Raw genomic sequence first — 20,376 nt, forward strand, 5'->3', positions numbered from 1 at the left:
CTACTCATGCTGGTGGCAATGTACAGTGTACGTAAATGGAAACGCATGAATAACTTAGCATCTTACCAAATAGTGGGCGCATTTCACAAGGTATTAGTAGCAACCACACTTTGTAATCACTTTGCATGTCACAAATCTAAGAAAGCTTATGTTTACGTTCTAGCTTATTCAATACTTATGACAAAGAACTGACCAATGTAGTGCTATAACTATACACGGTTCAAAAAAAGTAAACCGGATGGTGACTAAGAGAAAACAGTTTCAGTAATTTCAGTGACATGCAAACCACCATTACTCATGTCATGCCTCAGTTTGTGGCCCTTTTCCATCTTAGCCACTTGTGGAAATCTTTTGGACAAGCCCCTGGGTGTAATTATAATGGGAAAACATACAGAGAACAACCAAACAAGCTATAAAATCGACAGATATGGCTCCCCAGTGCCACCATCCTACTTTCAAATCATTAATCCGTACGGATATCCACAAGGGTCGAGAGCAGAGTAGCTGAACATTTTTCTCTCTTAAGGGCCTCAAACAAACTCAGCCATGTTACGCCTTCATGTTTCACCAATACAGAACTATGCAGCTACCCACAGATTTCAGTTACATCTCTTCGGCATGGCCCACCACGAGTGATTTTACATAGATTGTCAAAAGGAGGTAAGAGGTCATTCCATGTTCACATCTACGGTAACAGATCGGTCACAGTTGGTCAAGTTCAGGGTACTATGGAGTATTCTGAGGCCATTTCGAGGTCCATGATAAGAAAAGTAGAAGAAGAAAAAAAAGAGGAGAGGTACTTAAGGTCTGGACACCACCATCTCCGCCGACGTGGTGTCGGGCACTCACGGTGTAAGTGTGACAAAGAGGGGATCAGTTTTTTCCGAGGAGCTGCATGACGGCGATGCTGGTGCTCTGGCCGAAGATAAAGGCTCCACAGAGCAACGTCACTACACCCCAAACTGTTAGAACAACCCTAGAGAGGAAGTGAGAGAACCACTTAATTGAATGGTTATACTTGCAGGAAACGGTGTACACACAAATATCCCAAAACATCAGGTGGCAGGCAGAAATAAGAACCAAGTTTAAAACCCTAAATGGATAGTTGCCGTCAGAAAAACCGAGTGAACCCATTTCTTAAGCTTCCATGTATTACTGTGTCTGTTCAGCCTCCTTTTCTAAAATGAAATAAAAAAAATTGGAGTTCAGAGCACGTTAGAAAGATGACTGCAATCTCACCTGGTCTTCCAGGATACAGGCTCGGACTGCATGGCAAAGATCAGACACAGCCCTGTTCAGAGACAGGGACAGGGTTACAAAGAGAATCCAAGTAGGAACAAGACATAAGAGTGTGTGTGCGTGTCTGCGTGTGTTCCCTTCACCTGGGAAGATAAAGATGAAGAAGGCACTGATCCCGCCGATGACACTGATGATCTTGCTTATGTCTGGCACAAAGAAGGCGATGAGAAGCGTCACGGTTATCCACAGGACCGTCAGTATGTAGCGGCTACGGCTTTCGAACTCCTCCGTCGCCATCCCGTAACGACGGCGGCGCCAGCCCAGCAGGGGGTCCTGAATCACCGACCTTGATGCAGAGAGATGGTCTTAAGATAATGTCACAAAAGTGGGACAAACTCTCCAGCCATAAGCATCCTCCTTTTATAGATGCAAACAATGCAGCTTTGCAGTGCTGGTCAGAGGGTGCGTGTCCCCCAGTACGGTATAAATACAATCTAAACTAGAAGAGTGCACTCGGCAGGGAGCAGATCTCCACCAGGTGCATCCTCCCCTTCTCCGGTGCTCGGACTTAAGACGAAAAGCTAGCTGAGGAGTTAGCGCTCAATAGTGGTATAAAACAGTCTTGATGCATGCCCATTAATCCGGGTAAGAAAATCAAAGAAGGTTCAATCAGCTCATCTGGATACAACGTTAATTGACAAATATTTCATCACTCAACTAAGTGACCTCTTCAGTCTAAACTGACTGCAGGTATCCCCGCCCTTATAAACAATACAGTTCCATAACAACCGAAACCAACAACCAGTTTCATATGCAAATATGGGTGTGACCATTCTAGCATTGTAAGATGGTGACAGATGTACTCTTCCCCGTTCCCACATAGGGAATGACCATTGAAACTCTAGTAACTCTGGTGCTATGGTGAATACATTTGTAAAGAAAAATAAGGTCCTACTTTAAGTCATTAAACTTTTATTGTGGAGTACAATTTCGTTTTATTGTTGGTTTTAATTGTTCCCCACCTGCCCAACAGTAGGATTATAGGGTAGATGGTGATTATAGATATTCCAAACAGAAGCCTGGCGATGAGCATCAGGACGTCGTCACCCGTGTAGGACATCAGGATGTCTGCTTTCACAGTCTTGCCAAACGTCAGGTATCCATAAACTCCTAGAAAAGAAAACCCATTCAGAAAGAAATCCCCAGCCTGTGCATATCAGAACATGTCAGTTTTGTCATTTGACAAGATAGCGGCGCTATAGTCAGCTAGCAGATTTGATCATTCATAGTAATCCAAAATGAAGAGTATTTTAAGTCCATCTTTATGGCATTTCAAAAGCGTATGCCTGTATACAAACATCCCTGTATTCATTAAGCCTCGTTAATCAAGTAGAATATGAATGGGTTTCTTTGCAAACCATTTGCACAGACTTTTACATGAGAAGTGTGGTGTTTTTTTGTTTTTTTTTTTGTGGATTTTTTCACCCCAATTGTACTTGGCCAATTACCCCACTCTTCTGAGCCTCCCCAGTCTCTGCTCCACCCCCTCTGCTGATCCGGGGAGGGCTGCAGACTACCACATGCCTCCTCCGATACATGAGGAGTCGCCAGCCGCTTCTTTTCACCTGACAGTGAGGAGTTTCACCAGGGGAATGTAGTGTGTGGGAAGATCACGCTATTCTATTCACCCCAGTTCTCCCTCCACCCTGATCAGGTGCCCCGACCAACCAGAGGGGGCGCTAGTGCAGCGACCAGGACACATACCCACATCCAGCTTCCCCCCCACAGACATGGCCAAATGTGTCTGTAGGGATGCCCAACCAAATCCGAGGCAAGACAGGGATTCGAACCGCCGACCCCCGTGTTGGTAGGTAACGGAATAAACCACTACACTACCCAGACACCCTCGAAGTGTGGTGTTGTTGAACGTTTGGGAGTTTCAGATTTGCTCGGAATAATGTAACGTATAAAAGCTCCTGAGCGACACAAATCACACATATAGAAACACACCAGAAAGCGTTGAGCGTTGTCCAACTACCGTTTTGGCTGTTATCTACTTGGTTTTGTGAGTTTGAAAATGGAGACTATTGATTAAGGGCTGTTCATTAATTAGACCAATTTACATGTTAAAAAGTTTAAGTGTGTTGAGAGTAGGCAACTACTAAAGTTTCAACGAATAATTTAATTGCATATTTTAATGAGAAAATTATGCACAGCTCAATAATTTGAAAGAGTTTTGGCATTTGCCTCTTGAAAACAAGTGTACCATAAAAACAGCCAAACTATTCAAATTAATTAGAGCAAACACAATGTTAAGAGTATGAAAAAGAGGCAGAGTGTCCCATGCCTATAGTTTAAAGTTTCTGGTCTCATCACGCAGGATAGGATGTAGTGCATGCTGCAGCAAGTTTTATTTTTTGCTTTAAAAAAAAAGAAGAAAAAAAGGACAGTCTGTTCTGGTCAGATTACAACCAACTTTCTTTCAAAAAAACAAATTTTTTTTTTTTTTGCATTCCTGTGCGTGTCAGTTTTTCAGTATTCTGATTCTCAGCCAACGCAGAGTTACAGAAGATGTTGCTCTGGTTTGTTGCAGCTATCAATGAACTGTATACTGCTATGTGCTAAATACCATCAAAAGGCTTTTCCCTGGGTATATCCATTTCCCTACTCACAGATCAGACTGCAGTGACGCAGGGCTTTTTAAGCCTTGCTAGTCCTCCCTGGAAACTTTACAGCTATAGATTTCTCTAACATGCATAATGGGTCTCTGTTAACTGACTCTGATCTGAATAGGAGACGGTATCATTATTCAGCTCAACTGTCTTCTCTGCAGAAAGACATTTTTCTTCTCTACCGGTTTTAAGTCCAACCATTTTATCACCAAATTCACACAATATGAGGAGACCTGCATTAACCTCAGCTAGGACTTCTTTCTAGACTCTGATGTGGCAATTCCGCCACTGAACAGGAAAATGCAAGGAGACTGTACATTGTTTGATATGAAACTGATTCTTGAGGCCTTCATTTTTCGTTTTTTGGTTTTTTCCCTTTTTCTCCCCAATTATACTTGGTCAATTACCCCACTCTTCCAAGCCGTCCCAGTCTCTGCTCCACCCCCTCTGCCGATCCGGGGAGGGCTGCAGACACACAGGAGTTTCACCAGGGGGACATAGTGCGTGGGAGGATCACGCTATTCCCCCCCCCCCAGTTCCCCCTCCCCTCTGAACAGGTGCCCCGACTGACCAGAGGAGGCGCTAGTGCAGTGACCAGGACACATACCCACATCCAGCTTCCCACCTGCAGACACGGCCAATTGTGTCTGTGGGAACGCCCGACCAAGCCGGAGGTAACACGGGGATTCGAACCTGAGATCCCCAGGTTTGTAGGCAATGGAATAGACCACCACACCACCCGGACGCCCGCACTTATTTTTCTGTCTTTTGGACATCTGCTCTTCTACTGGATTAGGACCCAACAGTACTGCAGAAATGGAACAGGCATATTCCTAGAACACGTTCCACAAATAACACGTTTTTGGGACGCATCAAAATTAAGCAGACTTTATTTTCATTTTGATCATGCGTCAATCAAAGTCCCCCTTGTTTTGGGAAGCCAGATGGACACAGAACAAGGCTGGAGGTGAACGAACTGGAATTTTTTTTTACTGACCAGTTAGAGAGTAGATGACAAGGCAGAAGATCATGGAGACCACGGAGATGAAGACCCAGTGGGAGAGCCTCTGGTTCTCCATGCTGCTGTAGATTGCAATAGACGCCTCATGACACTTGAACACACAAATAAAAGAAGAGCTGCAGGGTAACAAACTTACAGACACAGATAATAACCATCTTAATGAGATCAAATAAGTTACAGATTGATGTGTCCTCTCGGCACTGAGGGAATGGTGCTGAAAGGATGAGTCAATTATCATCCATTCATCCATCCATTATCCAAGCCACTTATCCTACTTAGGGTCGTGGGATGCTGGATCCTATTATAATTTTGGTAATTATTTGCCATTTATCAAGCAACAATACTTGATATTTGCTAGTTACAGAACATTTGCTGGTTACTGCTTCATTTGCCTACCTTCCTCCAGTTTGTGATTTGGCATTTTCTTAATTTTTGACAGTGAAAATAGTTACTTGCACGCCTATGAGGAACAAACTATTTCACCAGGGTGAGATGAATTAATGAAGTAGGACATTATTCATCATATTAAATCTGGTTGTGGTGCTACTGTTAGCTTTATAAACTAGTGCTTAGCCATGTCCCTCTTGTCTAAAGCATTTGAGGTTATAATAAACTAATGCGAATAAATGAAATAAGGGCTAAAAGATTGAAAGTGACAATAGAATGCTATGCAGAAACTATTCAGTAAACCATCATGAAAGCAAGATCACAGGATGTCGGTTGTGAACCGATCACAGCTGCCGTTGGATTTATTGATCACCTCCCTCCCTCGCTCCTCTCATCCTCTCTGGATCTCATCAGTTCCCTTTTAAACTGCAAGTGGTATAATCACAGCCGGGGGGGTGGGGGCGCGAACAAGTGTGCATCAACCCTTTTCTCACTTTGCCCTCCTTTTATTAGATTTTTTGCCGGAATCTTCCGGGGGGTTACCTTGGCAACTTCGAAGGTTATACAGTCTTGTCCTGTTTAAGAGTGAAAAAAAAGAGCTTTTCCTCCGCTCTGCCCCACTATTGAGGAGGAAAAACCCACACACATGTTCCCATGGAGCAGAGAGGCTCCAGGCTGTGCCAGCCAGCTGACCTTTATACATCCTCATGAGAAGGTCCAGGACCAGCAAGACTGTCGACAAAACTAACCCGGCATCAGTTCAGTGGCTGCCATACTTCATGATATTTGGAAAATATAAGGAGCACTTTCAAAAAAAATAAAAACCAGGCCTGACGCCATCAAAATGATGTCAAAGATGCTCGCTGTGGGATAATCACAATTCGCACGCCTTTACACTTTTTCACCCCCTCAAATTTAGCAGCCGCTCCCTAAAACGCCATGTTAAAACAAGAGAGATGAAAGAGATGAAATTATGAATTCTGTACTTACTTGGAAACCAAAGCAGATGGTTGGGATGACGCTAAACATGGAGGCCCAGGAGCTGATCCTGCAGACGCATTATTTTGCAGATTTCACAAATGTCAAAAAAAGAAGAAAAAAAAAAGTCATTGGAGGAAAGTTTGATGGCATTACATTTTAAAAGGAGCTTCACACCATCACAGTTCATCTGTCAGTCACGGGTGTACATGTGTCCCCACTCTCCGACAGAGAGAGCGAGAACCTTTAAGATGGGGGTGACCTAAAAGCAGGAGAGACTGAAGAACGGCTCGGTTTGATCTAGTTTGTCTCGTTGGCCCAGATACAAGCAGACTGACGAGAATCTGACAGTCATGTTACTGTGAGCAGCTCTATTTGCACTTACTCCACTGACAAAGAACGGGTATAAAAATACTACATATCCTCACAGCCTAAAGCCTTAAAAAAACAAAAAAAAACAAAAGACAAAAAACCTAAAGGACAAAAATATCTGCATCCAAAAAAACAAAAAAAAAGTCCCACAGTATACCAAATACATTTAATTTCCTCCTTTCTTCTCCCCAATTGTACTTGCCAGTTACCCCACTCTTCCGAGCCATCCCGGTCGCTGCTCCACCCCCTCTGCTGATCTTGAGAGGGCTGCAGACTACCACATGCCTCCTCCCATACATGTGGAGCCACCAGCTGCTTCTTTTCACCTGACAGTGAGGCGTTTCACCAGGGGGAAGTAGCGCGTGGGAGGATCACGCCATTCCCCCCAGTTCAAACACCCCCCCGAACAGGCGCCCCCCGACCGACCAGAGGAGGCACTACTGCAGTGACCAGGACACATACCCACATCCGGCTTCCCACCCGCAGACACAGCCAATTGTGTCTGTTGGGACGCCCGACCAAGCCGAAGGTAACATGGGGATTGGATCTGGTGATCGCCATATAGGTAGGCAACGGAATAGACCGCCACACTACCTGGACGCCCCCTAAAGTGCAATTTTATGCAAAGACAGTATAAGTGAACATAATAACTCTCTCTCTGCACAAATGTTTAAGCTGCACATACGTGGATCAGAACGATGACTCTGGTTGAGATACAACACATCATCATTGTCAAAACTAAATCTAAGCATGCTGTATATACTGTATACATTTATATTCTGTCATGTCCGCCAACAAGTCAAGTCAATTTTATTTGTATAGCCCAATATCACAAGTTACAAATTTGCCTCAAGGGGCTTTACAGTAACACAACATCCTGTCCTCAGACCCTGGCATCGGATAAGGAACCTACCTCACGTATATAAAGTAACCAGGTAGCATATTTACTCCAGCATCTTTGCATTCTGCACCATCGCACTATTATCTTCCAGTTATGTCATTGTGTTTTTTTGTTGTTTTTTTTTTAATACAATTTTTATATACATCTCTATCTGTGCATAGTAGTTAAATGTTTGTTTACTTTGTTGTGTTTGTTTTAGCTGTATGTCTATTCTGTGTCGTTTGTCTATTCTGTGCAAGTACATGGCGTGCAATGGAGGAACTGGAGTCAGATTCCCTGTGTGTGTAGGGCTACACTTACTTGGCCAAATAAACCAATTCTGATTCCAATACAGCACCACCCATCTTTTATTCAGTGGAGGATATTCTCTTTCATCACATGGTCCAGTTTGCTACTCAGCAGAATGCAAACCTGTATCTAACAGAATTTGATCCATCCATCCAATCCCCTGCTGGGCAGCTGGTGACATCACCAGTAGAATTCTAAAGGCATTCTGGGTTCTGATGAGTCCCAGTTTGTGGTGCTCTGTTGAAGTCTACGGTAGGCTGGCTAAGAATATGGCCATTTCTTAAATTAAACTTTTGAAAACTCACTATACAGTCCCTGCTCTATTATACTCCCGGGTGGAAGTCAAGTCTGTGTCAAAATAGTTCGGTTCCATTCAAACACCTTTTTTCCTACAGGCCTTCATGTGGGAAGATGTCATTTATTAACAGAACAAATCATTGAACGTTTGATTTTAGCAAAAGGAAACCATTTAACTGCTAAATAGAAATACTGCCCATTCAGGAGCATCATTTCAGGTCACATGCAATTGAAAACGTGAAAAAATTCACTTAAGGGCGAAAAAAAGGACGTATGTGAATATAAAAAATGAATGCTCACCTGCTAATTTCTGATCAATTTCTCTATTTAAAAGTGTTACTTGTATTAACAAATTGAAAATCTTCCAAATTACAATACTAGATGTTCACTAAACCTACCCTAACCGGGTAGGGAGCAATGAGGTCAGCAAACAGCCTGAGGGAAAAAAGGTTAACAATATGCAATCTTCCATCCATTATCTGAACCACTTATCCTGCTCTCAGGGTCGCGGGGAGGGAGCCCATCCCAGCAGTCACTGGGCGGCAGGCGGGGAGACACCCTGGACAGGCCACCAGGCCATCACTCTCACACACACACACACACACACACACACACACACACACACACACACACACACACACACACACATCTAGGGACGATTTAGTACGGCCAATTGACCTGACCTACGTGTCTTTGGGCTGTGGGAGGAAACCGGAGCACCTGGAAGAAACCCACACAGACACGGCTTTTGTGAAAAATGCCCCCCAAATTCTTCCATGGACTCTAGTGGAGTTGGGACTGTGGACTGAGCCATTGGACTTGGAACTCAAAACATTCAATTATTGTTAAATTGGGTTTCAAAAGGGTTTCACCATTTACACTAACCAACCACCAAAAAAAGCATCATCATCATCATAAACTAAATCACAGGGACCAACTCTCATAGGACTATTTTTTCCACACACACTTACCCGCTGCTGTAGAGTGGGGCGATATGAACCTGTATGGAAGGCACTGTGTGGTACTTCACTATGATGGCTATTGTCAGGTAGGTTGCTGCCACGGTACCTAGAACACTGAGCCAACACTGCTGTTAAAGAAACAGTTTACCAAAGACTAGAGCGTAAACACTGATACTTGATACTGATGACCTTACTGAAGGGAACTGAATTACTAGAAGATCCGTAGTTTCAATTAAGGTCATTATTTGGGGGGGGGGTTCCTCCCCAACTGTACCCCAGCCAATTACCCCACTCTTCCGAGCTATCTTGGTCGCTGCTCAACGCCCTGCTAATCCGGGGAGGGCTGCAGACTACCACATGCCTCCTCCAATACATGTGGAGTCGCCAGCCGCTTCTTTTCACCTGACAGTGAGGAGTTTCACCAGGGGGACATAGCACATGGGAGGATCATGCCATTCCCCCCAGTTCCCCCTCCCCCCCGAACAGATGCCCTGACCGACCAGAGGAGGCGTGGGAGGCTCACACTATTCCCCCGCCCCCAGTTCCCCTGAACAGGCGCCCCAACCGACCAGAGGAGGCGCTAGTGCAGCAAAACCAGGACACATACCCACATCCAGCTTCCCACCTGGAGACACGGCCAATTGTGTCTTTAGGGATGCCCGGCAAAGCCGGAGGTAACACAGGGATTCGAACTGGCGATCCCCGTGTTGGTAGGCAACGGAATAGACCGCTATGCCGCCTGGATGGTCATGGTTTCTGAAAACATTGTGCTTGGCTTGTGTTAATGCACAGAGTTTACCTACATGTATGTGCAAACATAGTTCATCTAAAAACACAAATCAGCATTTCCCAGCTTCGGCATGAGGACAGCCATGAGTGTTTTCTAGGACAGATCCGTTTTAGTTTTTGCTTAAAATTTCTCCACGCCACCCCCCATTTTTGATTTTCGAATTCATCTTAAACAAAGTGCCCACGTAACAAGATTTACAATGCTGGAAAAACTTGCAAAACAGCTGCTGTCTCAACTCACGAGCCATTTGACTTCTGTTGTGCCCTGAATTTAGCAGTCAATGCAGCGTTTGTTAGCTCGATTTGGGTTTTCTGTGAAGCTGTTCGCTCTGGCATTTTGCTCTTTATCCCACACAACAAACCCACAAGTGTTTGCTGATGTGTGCATGACACAGAAGCCCGACAGAGCTTCTGCAGGGGTGTGACGGATGATGAAGGACAAATCAAATTCCTAATGTTCTCAAATTTTGAAATAATTTCCAAAATAGACACACTTCCCCATTTATATCTGAAATCAGTTCTGTCTCTCCATCAGGGAACTAAAGGCCCCGGTATTCAGACTCCACAGCTGACCTGATGTATTTCTGAATGCTGATCTCCTTGGGGATGGACAGAGGGAGGATGAGGAGGACACAGAGCAGGAGCAGAGCGAAGCGCTGGTCTGTGTACCAGTAGTAGGGCATCTCCGACTCTGACAAACCAGTTACAGACTCGTACAGGGAGTGATACACTGAAAAGATCCAGAACAGCCACACCAGAACACACAAACACCAAGCAGGAAAATAGTTAGAAGTTTACAGGTACTCTGGTCCCCAGGTTACGAACGCCTGACTTACCAACTCCCGTACTTATGAACCTACCTCCGTAAAGCCTATTATTGTTCCAAAAAAAAAAAAAGGGGGGGGGGTTACACACAACGGTTCGTACTAATGAACGGATAGACTATTTTGTACGACGCTCAAATCACTGTGCGTTTTCGGTGGCAAGTCAGCCCGAGGGAGAACATCACGCCGTCGTCACCATTTTAAGTCGGATGGCGTGAACATTGTGCGTGTTGTGTTTTCACTTAAAAAATGTTCGTCACGTCTTCAAAGCGTAAATCTGGGTGATGCACGTGATGGTGACGCATAAAAGAAAAGGAAAACGATCACGACTGAAACAAAAGTGGAAATAAAGTGTTCAGAGAGGTGAAACGCACTTAGTTTTTTCACTTCCCCGGCGAGGCGGGGCGTCGAGGCCCGAGCAGGCTGTTGTTTCTGGTGTCAAACAGCTGGCCTCCGCCGGTCACGACCCGCTCCAGGTACAGTGGCAGGTGGGGAGTTTGAAATGTTTCTTTAAAAGTTCTTTATACCTATACACACATTCTCTCTCTCAATTATAAGTACTGTAGTTAGATTTATTATTACATTTATGATGTTTCAGCTAAAATATTGTAGCGTGTTCAGGTTCACGGGGGGGGGGGGGGGGTTAGTTGTACATGGTTAGGGGAGATGTTTTGCTCGGGGGGGGGGGGTACATTGTTGCCGGGTCAAGGGTTAGTGGGTCAGGTCTTGGGAGAGAGAGACGAGCTGTGAGTCAGGTGTAATGGCGGTGTGAATGGCGTGGCTGTGGCCAACAACAGCTGTGAATAAAGCAATGCTCAGCTGTAAGTTTTTTGTTTTTTTAATAGCAGTGAACACTACAATATATACTATGAAAAACATGTGACTAATTGACGCTAGATGTGAACTGTACGCAACTGTTCCGACTTGCATACAAATTCGACGCAAGAACAGACTCAAAAACAGAAGTCGTTCGTAACCCGGGGACTTCCTGTAATTGCTTTAGATAACAAGGTTCTCAAACATTGACAAGCTTTTAGAAAAAAAAAACTTTTTAGGCCCACTTTGGGTTTCTCCCAAGAGCTTGAATACATGTTTACCCAGATAGCATCCAGATGTGGGCCACTTCAGGCAATGATGTGGCACTGATGGCCTTCTTCTGGCCCTGACAAAATGGATGTGAGCCTGAAGTGGCCCACATGTATAATAGCAAATATGGCCCAAATATGGGCCACCTTTGGCAAATGTGTGGCCCATGCGACATTGCTATGGCCCGATTCTGGTCCAGATCTGGCAAACAGAAGCAGACCACCCGAGTACCATCATTCCACGCAGTATGTGGGCCGGATGAAAGTGACAGGTGTGGGACGGGTCTGGGCCACAGCAGTTTTGCTATCTGGGTAGCAAGTTTGTTTATCAGGACAACAGCGAGTTTCTCGTTTGGTCAGATTAATTCCCAAGAAGGAACAAGTGTAGTGGAAAAAAAAAGACAAGGAGTCTGAAGCACTCCACCATTAAATGAGTCATTTGAATGTGATGGTGTTTAATCCAAACAAGAAATAAGAACAGCGTTTCTTCCCCATCACTTCAGGCTGTTTGAGTATCGAAGGACAACCAAATCAGTTCATCATGGAAAAAAATGTTTTAAACATTAAAAGGGCGATGCATTCATTCTGAAATTCTTAATTTTGTAAGGCGACATTTACAGAACTCTGTTGCCACAACTTGCAAAAACAGTTTCCGTAATCTATAGTTTTGGCCTCAGTTACCCTTCAACAAGAATATACATTTCATATATAAAAACCAAGTCTTAAGAGAATATAAAACATTGTAGTGGACACCTCCACAGTGTGAATCTATGTGTGATAAGCAGCGGTGCTGAAAACGCATGCAGAGTCTAAACCGCTCCCTTAGAAAATAAGCATTAAATAGTCAAATTAATCTGGCACATTTTTTTTATAGCAGATGCCCACAATGACCCTGTTTACACCTGGTTTTAAATGTGTTTTTTGCAATTGGATCACAAGTGGGCAGCGCTAAATACAAGTGTAAATAACCACCAAAACGTTTTGTGAACCGGTTACTCAAACCACTTCCCGAGGTGGTCTGGGACGCATTTTACCCCATATCTTTTGTAGTGTAAACCCTAATGTATCCTGATGCATCTCCGACAAGGACCTAACAGGAAATCGTCTTCTTCTTCAGAGTAACGTAATCTGATCACAAGCTGTCAGCAGGACGCATTTGGAGACGCATGATAGACACAGGTGTAAATGGCGATGTGTCTCACTGCGATCCAACTTGTGATCCGATTGCCCAAAATGCATTTTAAAACTAAGTGTAAACATGGTCAATGAAGTAAAAGGCAGCACAGATCAAAAAGATGAGATTAGACCCATACATCCCTATCCAACGTTCCCACAGCTCCCTTCAACTCACATTTCTCCAGCTGGTCGTCCACTATGACCAGAAAGGCCACGGAGATCATGAAAAGGTTGAAGACGAAGCAGATCTCGCATAGCTTACCGATGGATGGCCCACACACCTCCTTCACCACGCCCTGGTAGGTACATCGGCCACAGATAGAGGAGGAGTATCCCAGTATGATCAGACCACTGATCAAAAAGACTAAGGAGACCTGAAAGGGGGGGGGGTGAGAGGGGAGGATGGGAACACAGACAATGCTCAGTAAACTTGACAGTAAAAAAAAATTTTTTTTTTAAAAAGATGACAGTGAGGAAGAGTTATTGAAAGTCAGGTTTTAAGATGGGTCAAGGTGGTGTCTGGGTAGCGTAGCGGTCTATTCCGTTGCCTACCAACACGGGGATCGGCGGTTCGAATCCCCGTGTTACCTCCGGCTTGGCCAGTGTCCCTACAGACACAATTGGCTGTGTCAGCGAGCGGGAAGCTGGATGTGGGTATGTGTCCTGGTGGTTGCACTAGCGCCTCCCCTGGTTGGTCGGGGCGCCTGTTCGGGGGGGGAGAATGTGATCCTCCCACACGCTACATCCCCCTGGTGAAACTCCTCACTGTCTGGTGTAAAGAAGTGGCTGGCGACTCAACATGTATTGGAGGAGGCATGTGGTAGTCTGCAGCCCTCCCTGGATCAGCAGAGGGGGTGGAGCAGCAACCGGGACAGCTCAGAAGAGTGGGGTAATTGGCTCGACACAATTGGGGAGGAAAAAAAAAAAAGATGGGTCAAGTTGGCGTGAGCCCCTGACAGACATCCATAAAGTCCAAAAACCAAACGCTTGCATTTGTGAGATTACAGCCGACGGCAGGGTGAGGGGCAGAAACTTGAAATGAGAAAAATCAGCAGTGCAAGAAGGAATATTTACAGACCAACAGCTGGAATGGAGAAGCTGGGCATATTCTGAGTTAAACAACGAATAGATTCCATTTAAAATCCGTTTTGTTCATTGCTGATTTGGATACTTTTCTCACAAGTTGCTATTAAACAGTCAAAACAGTATGACCAGAATTTCCCCTGGTAAGAACCAATCCATCAATTATCCGAACCGCTTAGCCTGCTCTCAGGGTCGTGGAGATGCTGGAGCCAATCCCAGCAGTCACTGAGGGGCAGGCAGGGAGACGCACTGGACAGGCCACCAGGCAATCACACAGGGCTGACACACACACACACACACACACACACACACACACACAATTTAGTATGGCCGATTCACCTGACCTACATGTCTTTGGACTGTGGGAGGAAACTGGAGCACCCAGAGGAAACCCATGCAGACACGGGGAGAACATGCAAACTCCACACAGAGGATGACCTGGGGCGACCCCCAAGGTTGGACTACCCTGGGGCTTGAACCCAAAACCTTCTTGCCGTAAGGCGGCCGCACTAACCACTGCGCCGCAGTGAGAACCAAAAGTTGACGATGCCATAAGTAAAGTCAATTCACTCCAAACAAAGGCAGCAGCCATGTCAACATGTGGATCCTTATACAATTGTATGATGGCCTTAGAAACTGTACCAAATAATTATCACGATGTCCTGGAAGTGCTGTTCATAACTAATTTATATGGCTTGCCATCGCAGTAGAAATGGAGTTTTGGGTTCAAGTGTAAGGACCCACTGGGTTCTGGATGTCACGGGTCAATATGGAAAGGTGCAGAAGTGGAAATTGTCTCAATCTAATGAACAGTAAAGAAGACATTCTCTTCTGCCATCACATAAGAGATTCCTTGCATGGGTTGAGAGAAATGCAATCTGAACAGCTGGGGAAAAACAAAACAAAACGAATTCACTCATTATTAAAGATAAAAGCCAAATGTCATCTTATGGTCTTACTGATCCCATTGAACAGTTATGAGCCAATGTCTGGTTTTAGTTTTTCAAACTTAAAACACCCAAATTACAGAGGCGGTGAAAACAAAGTGGGCTCTGCAGAAGACCCTTGGGGAACCATGGCAGAGATGATACAAAAACAGAATAAAACACTAAAGTTTTAAGCAGGCGAGAGGAAGTCTGGACACATGCTACAGAATTTCTATGATCCAATTAAGGTATGAAGTTGTGGTGCCGTCATGCTTAAGCCAAGTTTTTTAGGACCATTACAGCCTAATTGGTGCGAGTGGCTTAATTGGGGGCAAAGAAGAAGAAAAAAAAGTATTTGACCTCATTTAGCCCCAATTACATTGTCCAACACAATTTTAGGGGATTACAAGGGAAAATCATGTCAGAGATTTGGGCCAATTTTTTTTTAAACTGATCTAAAAGTTTGCAGACAGAGGAAGAGGTGTACCCCGCCCTTTAGGTACCACACTAATTGTTGAACTCTAAACAGCTGAAACCATTAGTCCATTAGTCCATGTCAAACTCCGTCTTTTTCAGTCATTTAACAACTACAAACACCAAAAATTTGCTGTAAACAGATGTGAATGCTGAAATTAGCTTGCCTTTCACCGATTTACATTATGAAATGAATACTTGGGGGGGGGGGGCTGTTGGTCAGACTAACAAAGCAGTTTTTAGATATCACTTTGGGGACTGGGCATGCTTCATTTTTAAACCAAAAACGTTTTTAATGGGTTAACTAATAATGAATATAACCACTAGTTGCAGCCCTACCCATAATATCTGGTAGCAATACGAGCCAACATTTTTGAAGATCGTTTCTGCTACATCAAATCTGATCAACTTGACATAGATGTTTTCATTTGAAATTAGAATAAAATGTCACCATCTTGTTCTATATTTGGGGTGGGCTGATTGTCCGACACTACATTTTAGCTTGGTACTAACCCAACATGATGTAAAAATGGGTAAAATCCAAGTATACATTAAAGAGATGGCCCAGGGAAGAAAGGTTCATTTGTTTTAACCTAAACCTCATTAAACTATCGTCAGGCAGCACTGAATTCAATTCAGTTAAAATCTTTCTTGTTCCACTGGGAGAAAATTTGTTTGTTCATTCATTATAAATGCACGAGAAAAAAATAACACAACTGGAGCAATGACCACATATAAGAACACTTCTGAGGACCAAAAAAAAAAAAAAGAAGCTTGCCAACAATCCCCCCCACTCCTACAGCCACGCTTTTTTTAAGCATCTAGAATCAATTAAAATTTCCATTTTGCACCAGTCTCCCAGTGAACTAAGTGCAGTTGGGAGGGAAACACATGCTGAGGTGTAAAAACAAAAGCCTTTGGGTTCAATGTGCACAGTGACACATTCAATGGTCAATACTTTCACACCGAAATGAACATCCATTGGTGCCTGTATGTCTGAGAGCTGTGGTGTTGGTGACCCCTTCCTACTCGGCTCAAATAATCAGGGTGACGGAGGGGACGGCTGAAAGGACATGGCTAAATCACTAAAGAGGCGGCAGGCGCTCTTTCCCCCCTTTCAACAAGTCATTTGGTCTTTAACTCAAAAGCCAGCCATGGCCTGCTGGTAATGGACACACATTTTACTGTTTGAAGGGAGGGGGGGGATCCATCCTCGTGCTCACATCAGCCTAAATAAACACGGTGTCACGGATTAAATTGTACTGTTACGTTCGTCACCTACCAAAGAACTAAAGCTTCATCTCATTACCGTCATGCCGAAGAGTTATTCAAAAAGTCACTGGACAAAAACGATCATGATAAATAAGACTGGAAAAGAGCTTGTGTGGAAGTCATGGATTACACATGACACGTTTAAAATGTCCAGAATTAGAAGGGGGAAAAAAACAGTATTAGGAGTGATGATGTTTGATAGATTGGAGAAGAAAGAAGATCACCAACTCTAAAAAGACGAAGGAATACTGATTGCAAGAGTGGGGACAAAAAAAGACTGCAGTGGTTTAAGTTAAATAAGTATCCTTCGACAAGGTGATGAGGTCAAAAATAATGTTTTTGAATCCAATAATGATATTATCAGGTGGAAAAGATCACTATCTGCATAATGGAAGTCAGAGAGACTGCAATCGGATACATGACCCATGTAGACAAATACCACATCTCCAAACAATGTCAAACTGTTCCGACTCCCACAATGTGATGATTTCTCCAAGTTTGGGATCTTTAAACAAAAAAAAAAAAAACCCAAAAAAATGCCAGTCAGCCTGGCAGAACCCAGCAATGCCTAAGGAAAGTGCATTTTAGTACGATGTGAAGCAGCTCATAAACCAGGTTTCTGGCTCACAAGCTGACATTCGGCTGGAGCAGTCCAGTAGAGTTGGGGGGAAGGTTTGTGAGTGAGTGCATCTAAGAACATGCTGTCGTAAGGTAATTTTGTTTTAATTTAATGTTATAATCCTCATTAGTTAGTGAATTTACAATGTATTTTTTCCTGCATCCCCACCATTATTCTCTTAGTCTGTCCCTCGTATTCCATCACTTGGTATTTATTGCCCATGGTGGGGTTTACATGCTCCATCACTTTTAATGCGTCCAAACAAATCAATGTTTTGATTTAAAAAAAAAAAAAAAGGGTTTTTAAGTGATTCTGATGCATCGTCTTGCTTTCCTGGGTTGCCAGTTAGCTAAAAACGTGATTCAAACGAGCCAACTTTTAGCTTTGCTGAACCACTGCAAAAGCATCAATTTCACACCGTCAGTGTGAAGCTTCCGGTTAGATGCGGCGCAGCTTCAACCAGGACACGGGGACAGAAGCACACCTGCTGGGGGACTTCGCGGTGGACAGCCCGATGTGAGATCAGTGTCCCAAGTTGGACACAGGCCTAGCTAGTATCGCCTGCACATTCTCAGTTGAGTACTACACGTTTACATCATGCTGACATTGTAAAATAGACGCTTTTGCGCCGGTTCAGAGCTCAAGCTAAAGTTAGCTAGTGTGAAGAGTTTTTCGCTAACCAGCCACCCAGAAAATCAAGATGGCGTTTCCTACCGGAAGCCTACCTGAATTGGCCAACGCCAAGAGAAGCTAAAAAAAAGAGGGAGAAAAGTGGTGGGGCAGCGGAAAAAAATAAAATTTTGCCAATTTTCTTACCAATAAGTATTGCCAATCTAAACAAAAATACAACAAAGAAAAAAAATATATTTTGAAACAGTGTAGAGTTTTAGGCGTTTTGACGTTTTTTGTCGGATCTACACAAAATGGTACATCCGAACGTGAGACTAAACATGTTTGCTAGGTTGTTGTGAGGCGCCGCTGGACCGTTAATTAGCCATTATTAGCCGCAGTCCACGCCAGGCCCGCTTCCGACTACGGACAACGGACCCCCGTGTCGTCCCGCTCACACACAACAAGCCGCATGTCAAACCACGCACCAGTTCCACGGTGACGGCGCTGCGGATGCCCCCGGCCCTCTCGAACGCCCAGGGGAAGTTGAGGAGCCCGGCGCCCAGGGCGGACTTGAGCATGATGAAGATGGCCCCCATCGAGCCGAGCCGCGGACCGTTCACGTCGAGCACGGGCTTGGCCGACGCCAGCAGACTGATGCTCTCTCTGGCCAACTCCTCCATGCTTCATCGGACGCTGGATCACGGACGCGGCCTCCCCCCCCCGCGAGGAAAAAAAAACTTCTCCCCCCCAAGCGAACAACTCCGGCACCTTGTGTGCCAAAAAGGCTGCGCTCACTCACGGCGCGCCGGCCGGTACGCTGAAGCTGAAGGAGGGGAAGAGGAGGGAGGGGTCGGACGGATGGAGGAGTTTATGGAGGTGCCTTATCGGCACCCAAACCAATCACCGCCATCTTCTCATTTAGCACTACCCCCCCACCTCGCTTCACCGCCCACCTGTTACACTAAATTGCGCCTTGCGTATGCGTGGCTGTGTTCCGCCGGTAAGACCGCGGCTGCGGCGTTCAGGCAAAACAGTTTTCAGTGAGGCATCGAGATAGAGAAGAGAAAGTTTGTTCGGGGGGGTTGAATGCCAGAGTGGTCTTCCTCACGGGTCATAAATCCAATTTGCAAGCCCCGATGGGAGATTGTGATTTTTTTCCCGCCTAGGAGAGTCGGCGTTGGATGAAATGACGCTGACCTTTATCACCTACCGGAAATAGCTTCCCCTTATTAGAGGAAACCAGTTTCCCCTCCATTCTTTACTGAACACATTTTCATATACAACGGTACAAACAAAGACATAGACAATAGAAAACAAAAATAAAAAGGAGACAAAAATAAACAAAAAAAATTTACATTTTACAATGCCAGAGTTTGTGTTATATTAAATTCGCCTAGTAACTTAAATGTATTTAAAAGCTTTTTTAAGATTAAATAAACTGCTGCAATTATATTGTTTAAATTCATTAATAAAGTGCAAGAACTTTGGCTTAGTTCTTGACCATTTTTTTCTTATGAATATGAAATTTTCCAAAATTAATAACTAGTATGATATACAGCATGTTATTTCCTATCTTGTTTTACTAAAATATAGCACTACATCAAACATATCTATTTCAATATTCATCTTAAGTCTCTTTTTTTTAGAAAGTTAGCTACATCAATCCAGAACATTCTTGTATATATTTACATTGGAAGAATAGATGAGTAATACTCTTTTTTTCTAGTCCACAAAAATCACACTTATAATCAATATCTAGTTTGAATCTTTCTAACACAAGCTTTACCAGGTAAATTCTATGCAATATCTTGAAAGACACTTCCTTAAACTTGTTATTGATACAGTATTTCTCATGAATTGTCCGCCATATATCATTAAATGAGGACCAAAAACATCTAGATGATGGGACACTGACACCACTGTGTTCAGAGGAAACCAATTATGAAGGCTACAACAAACTCATGAAACGTTATACTCAGACTGATAGAGCTCTTCCTTATCAATGAAACCCTACTATGAAGACACAGGATAGATAGATAGATAGATAGATAGATAGATAGATAGATAGATAGATAGATAGATAGATAGATAGATAGATAGATAGATAGATAGATAGATAGATAGATAGATAGATAGATAGATAGATAGATAGATAGATGCTTTTCTCATCTTTGTTGCCACAGCTTGTACATTAGAATACAAGTTTACCTCCATACATTAGCGGCTTGGATAATATATATACACTACCGTTCAAAAGTTTGGGATCACCCAAACAATTTCGTGTTTTCCATGAAAAGTCACACTTATTCACCACCATATGTTGTGAAATGAATAGAAAATAGAGTCAAGACATTGACAAGGTTAGAAATAATGATTTGTATTTGAAATAAGATTTTTTT

The 20,376-nt window shown here is 43.8% G+C and overlaps 1 protein-coding gene across 1 annotated transcript; it reads right to left on the minus strand.

Moving 5' to 3' along the window:
• Positions 1 to 873: 873 nt before the first annotated feature.
• On the minus strand, positions 874 to 18,657 carry slc38a8a (solute carrier family 38 member 8a). The gene is made up of 10 exons (XM_056282452.1): positions 18,463 to 18,657; positions 13,167 to 13,365; positions 10,480 to 10,636; positions 9,127 to 9,231; positions 6,310 to 6,367; positions 4,909 to 5,023; positions 2,262 to 2,409; positions 1,383 to 1,585; positions 1,240 to 1,291; positions 874 to 976 (listed from the first exon to the last, which is right to left on the minus strand). Exons 1-10 carry the CDS (start codon positions 18,655 to 18,657, stop codon positions 874 to 876), a joined length of 1,335 nt encoding a protein of 444 aa, XP_056138427.1.
• Positions 18,658 to 20,376: the final 1,719 nt, after the last annotated feature.

Source organism: Lampris incognitus, chromosome 6, assembly GCF_029633865.1.
Source record: "Lampris incognitus isolate fLamInc1 chromosome 6, fLamInc1.hap2, whole genome shotgun sequence".
NCBI classification, from domain to species: domain Eukaryota; kingdom Metazoa; phylum Chordata; class Actinopteri; order Lampriformes; family Lampridae; genus Lampris; species Lampris incognitus.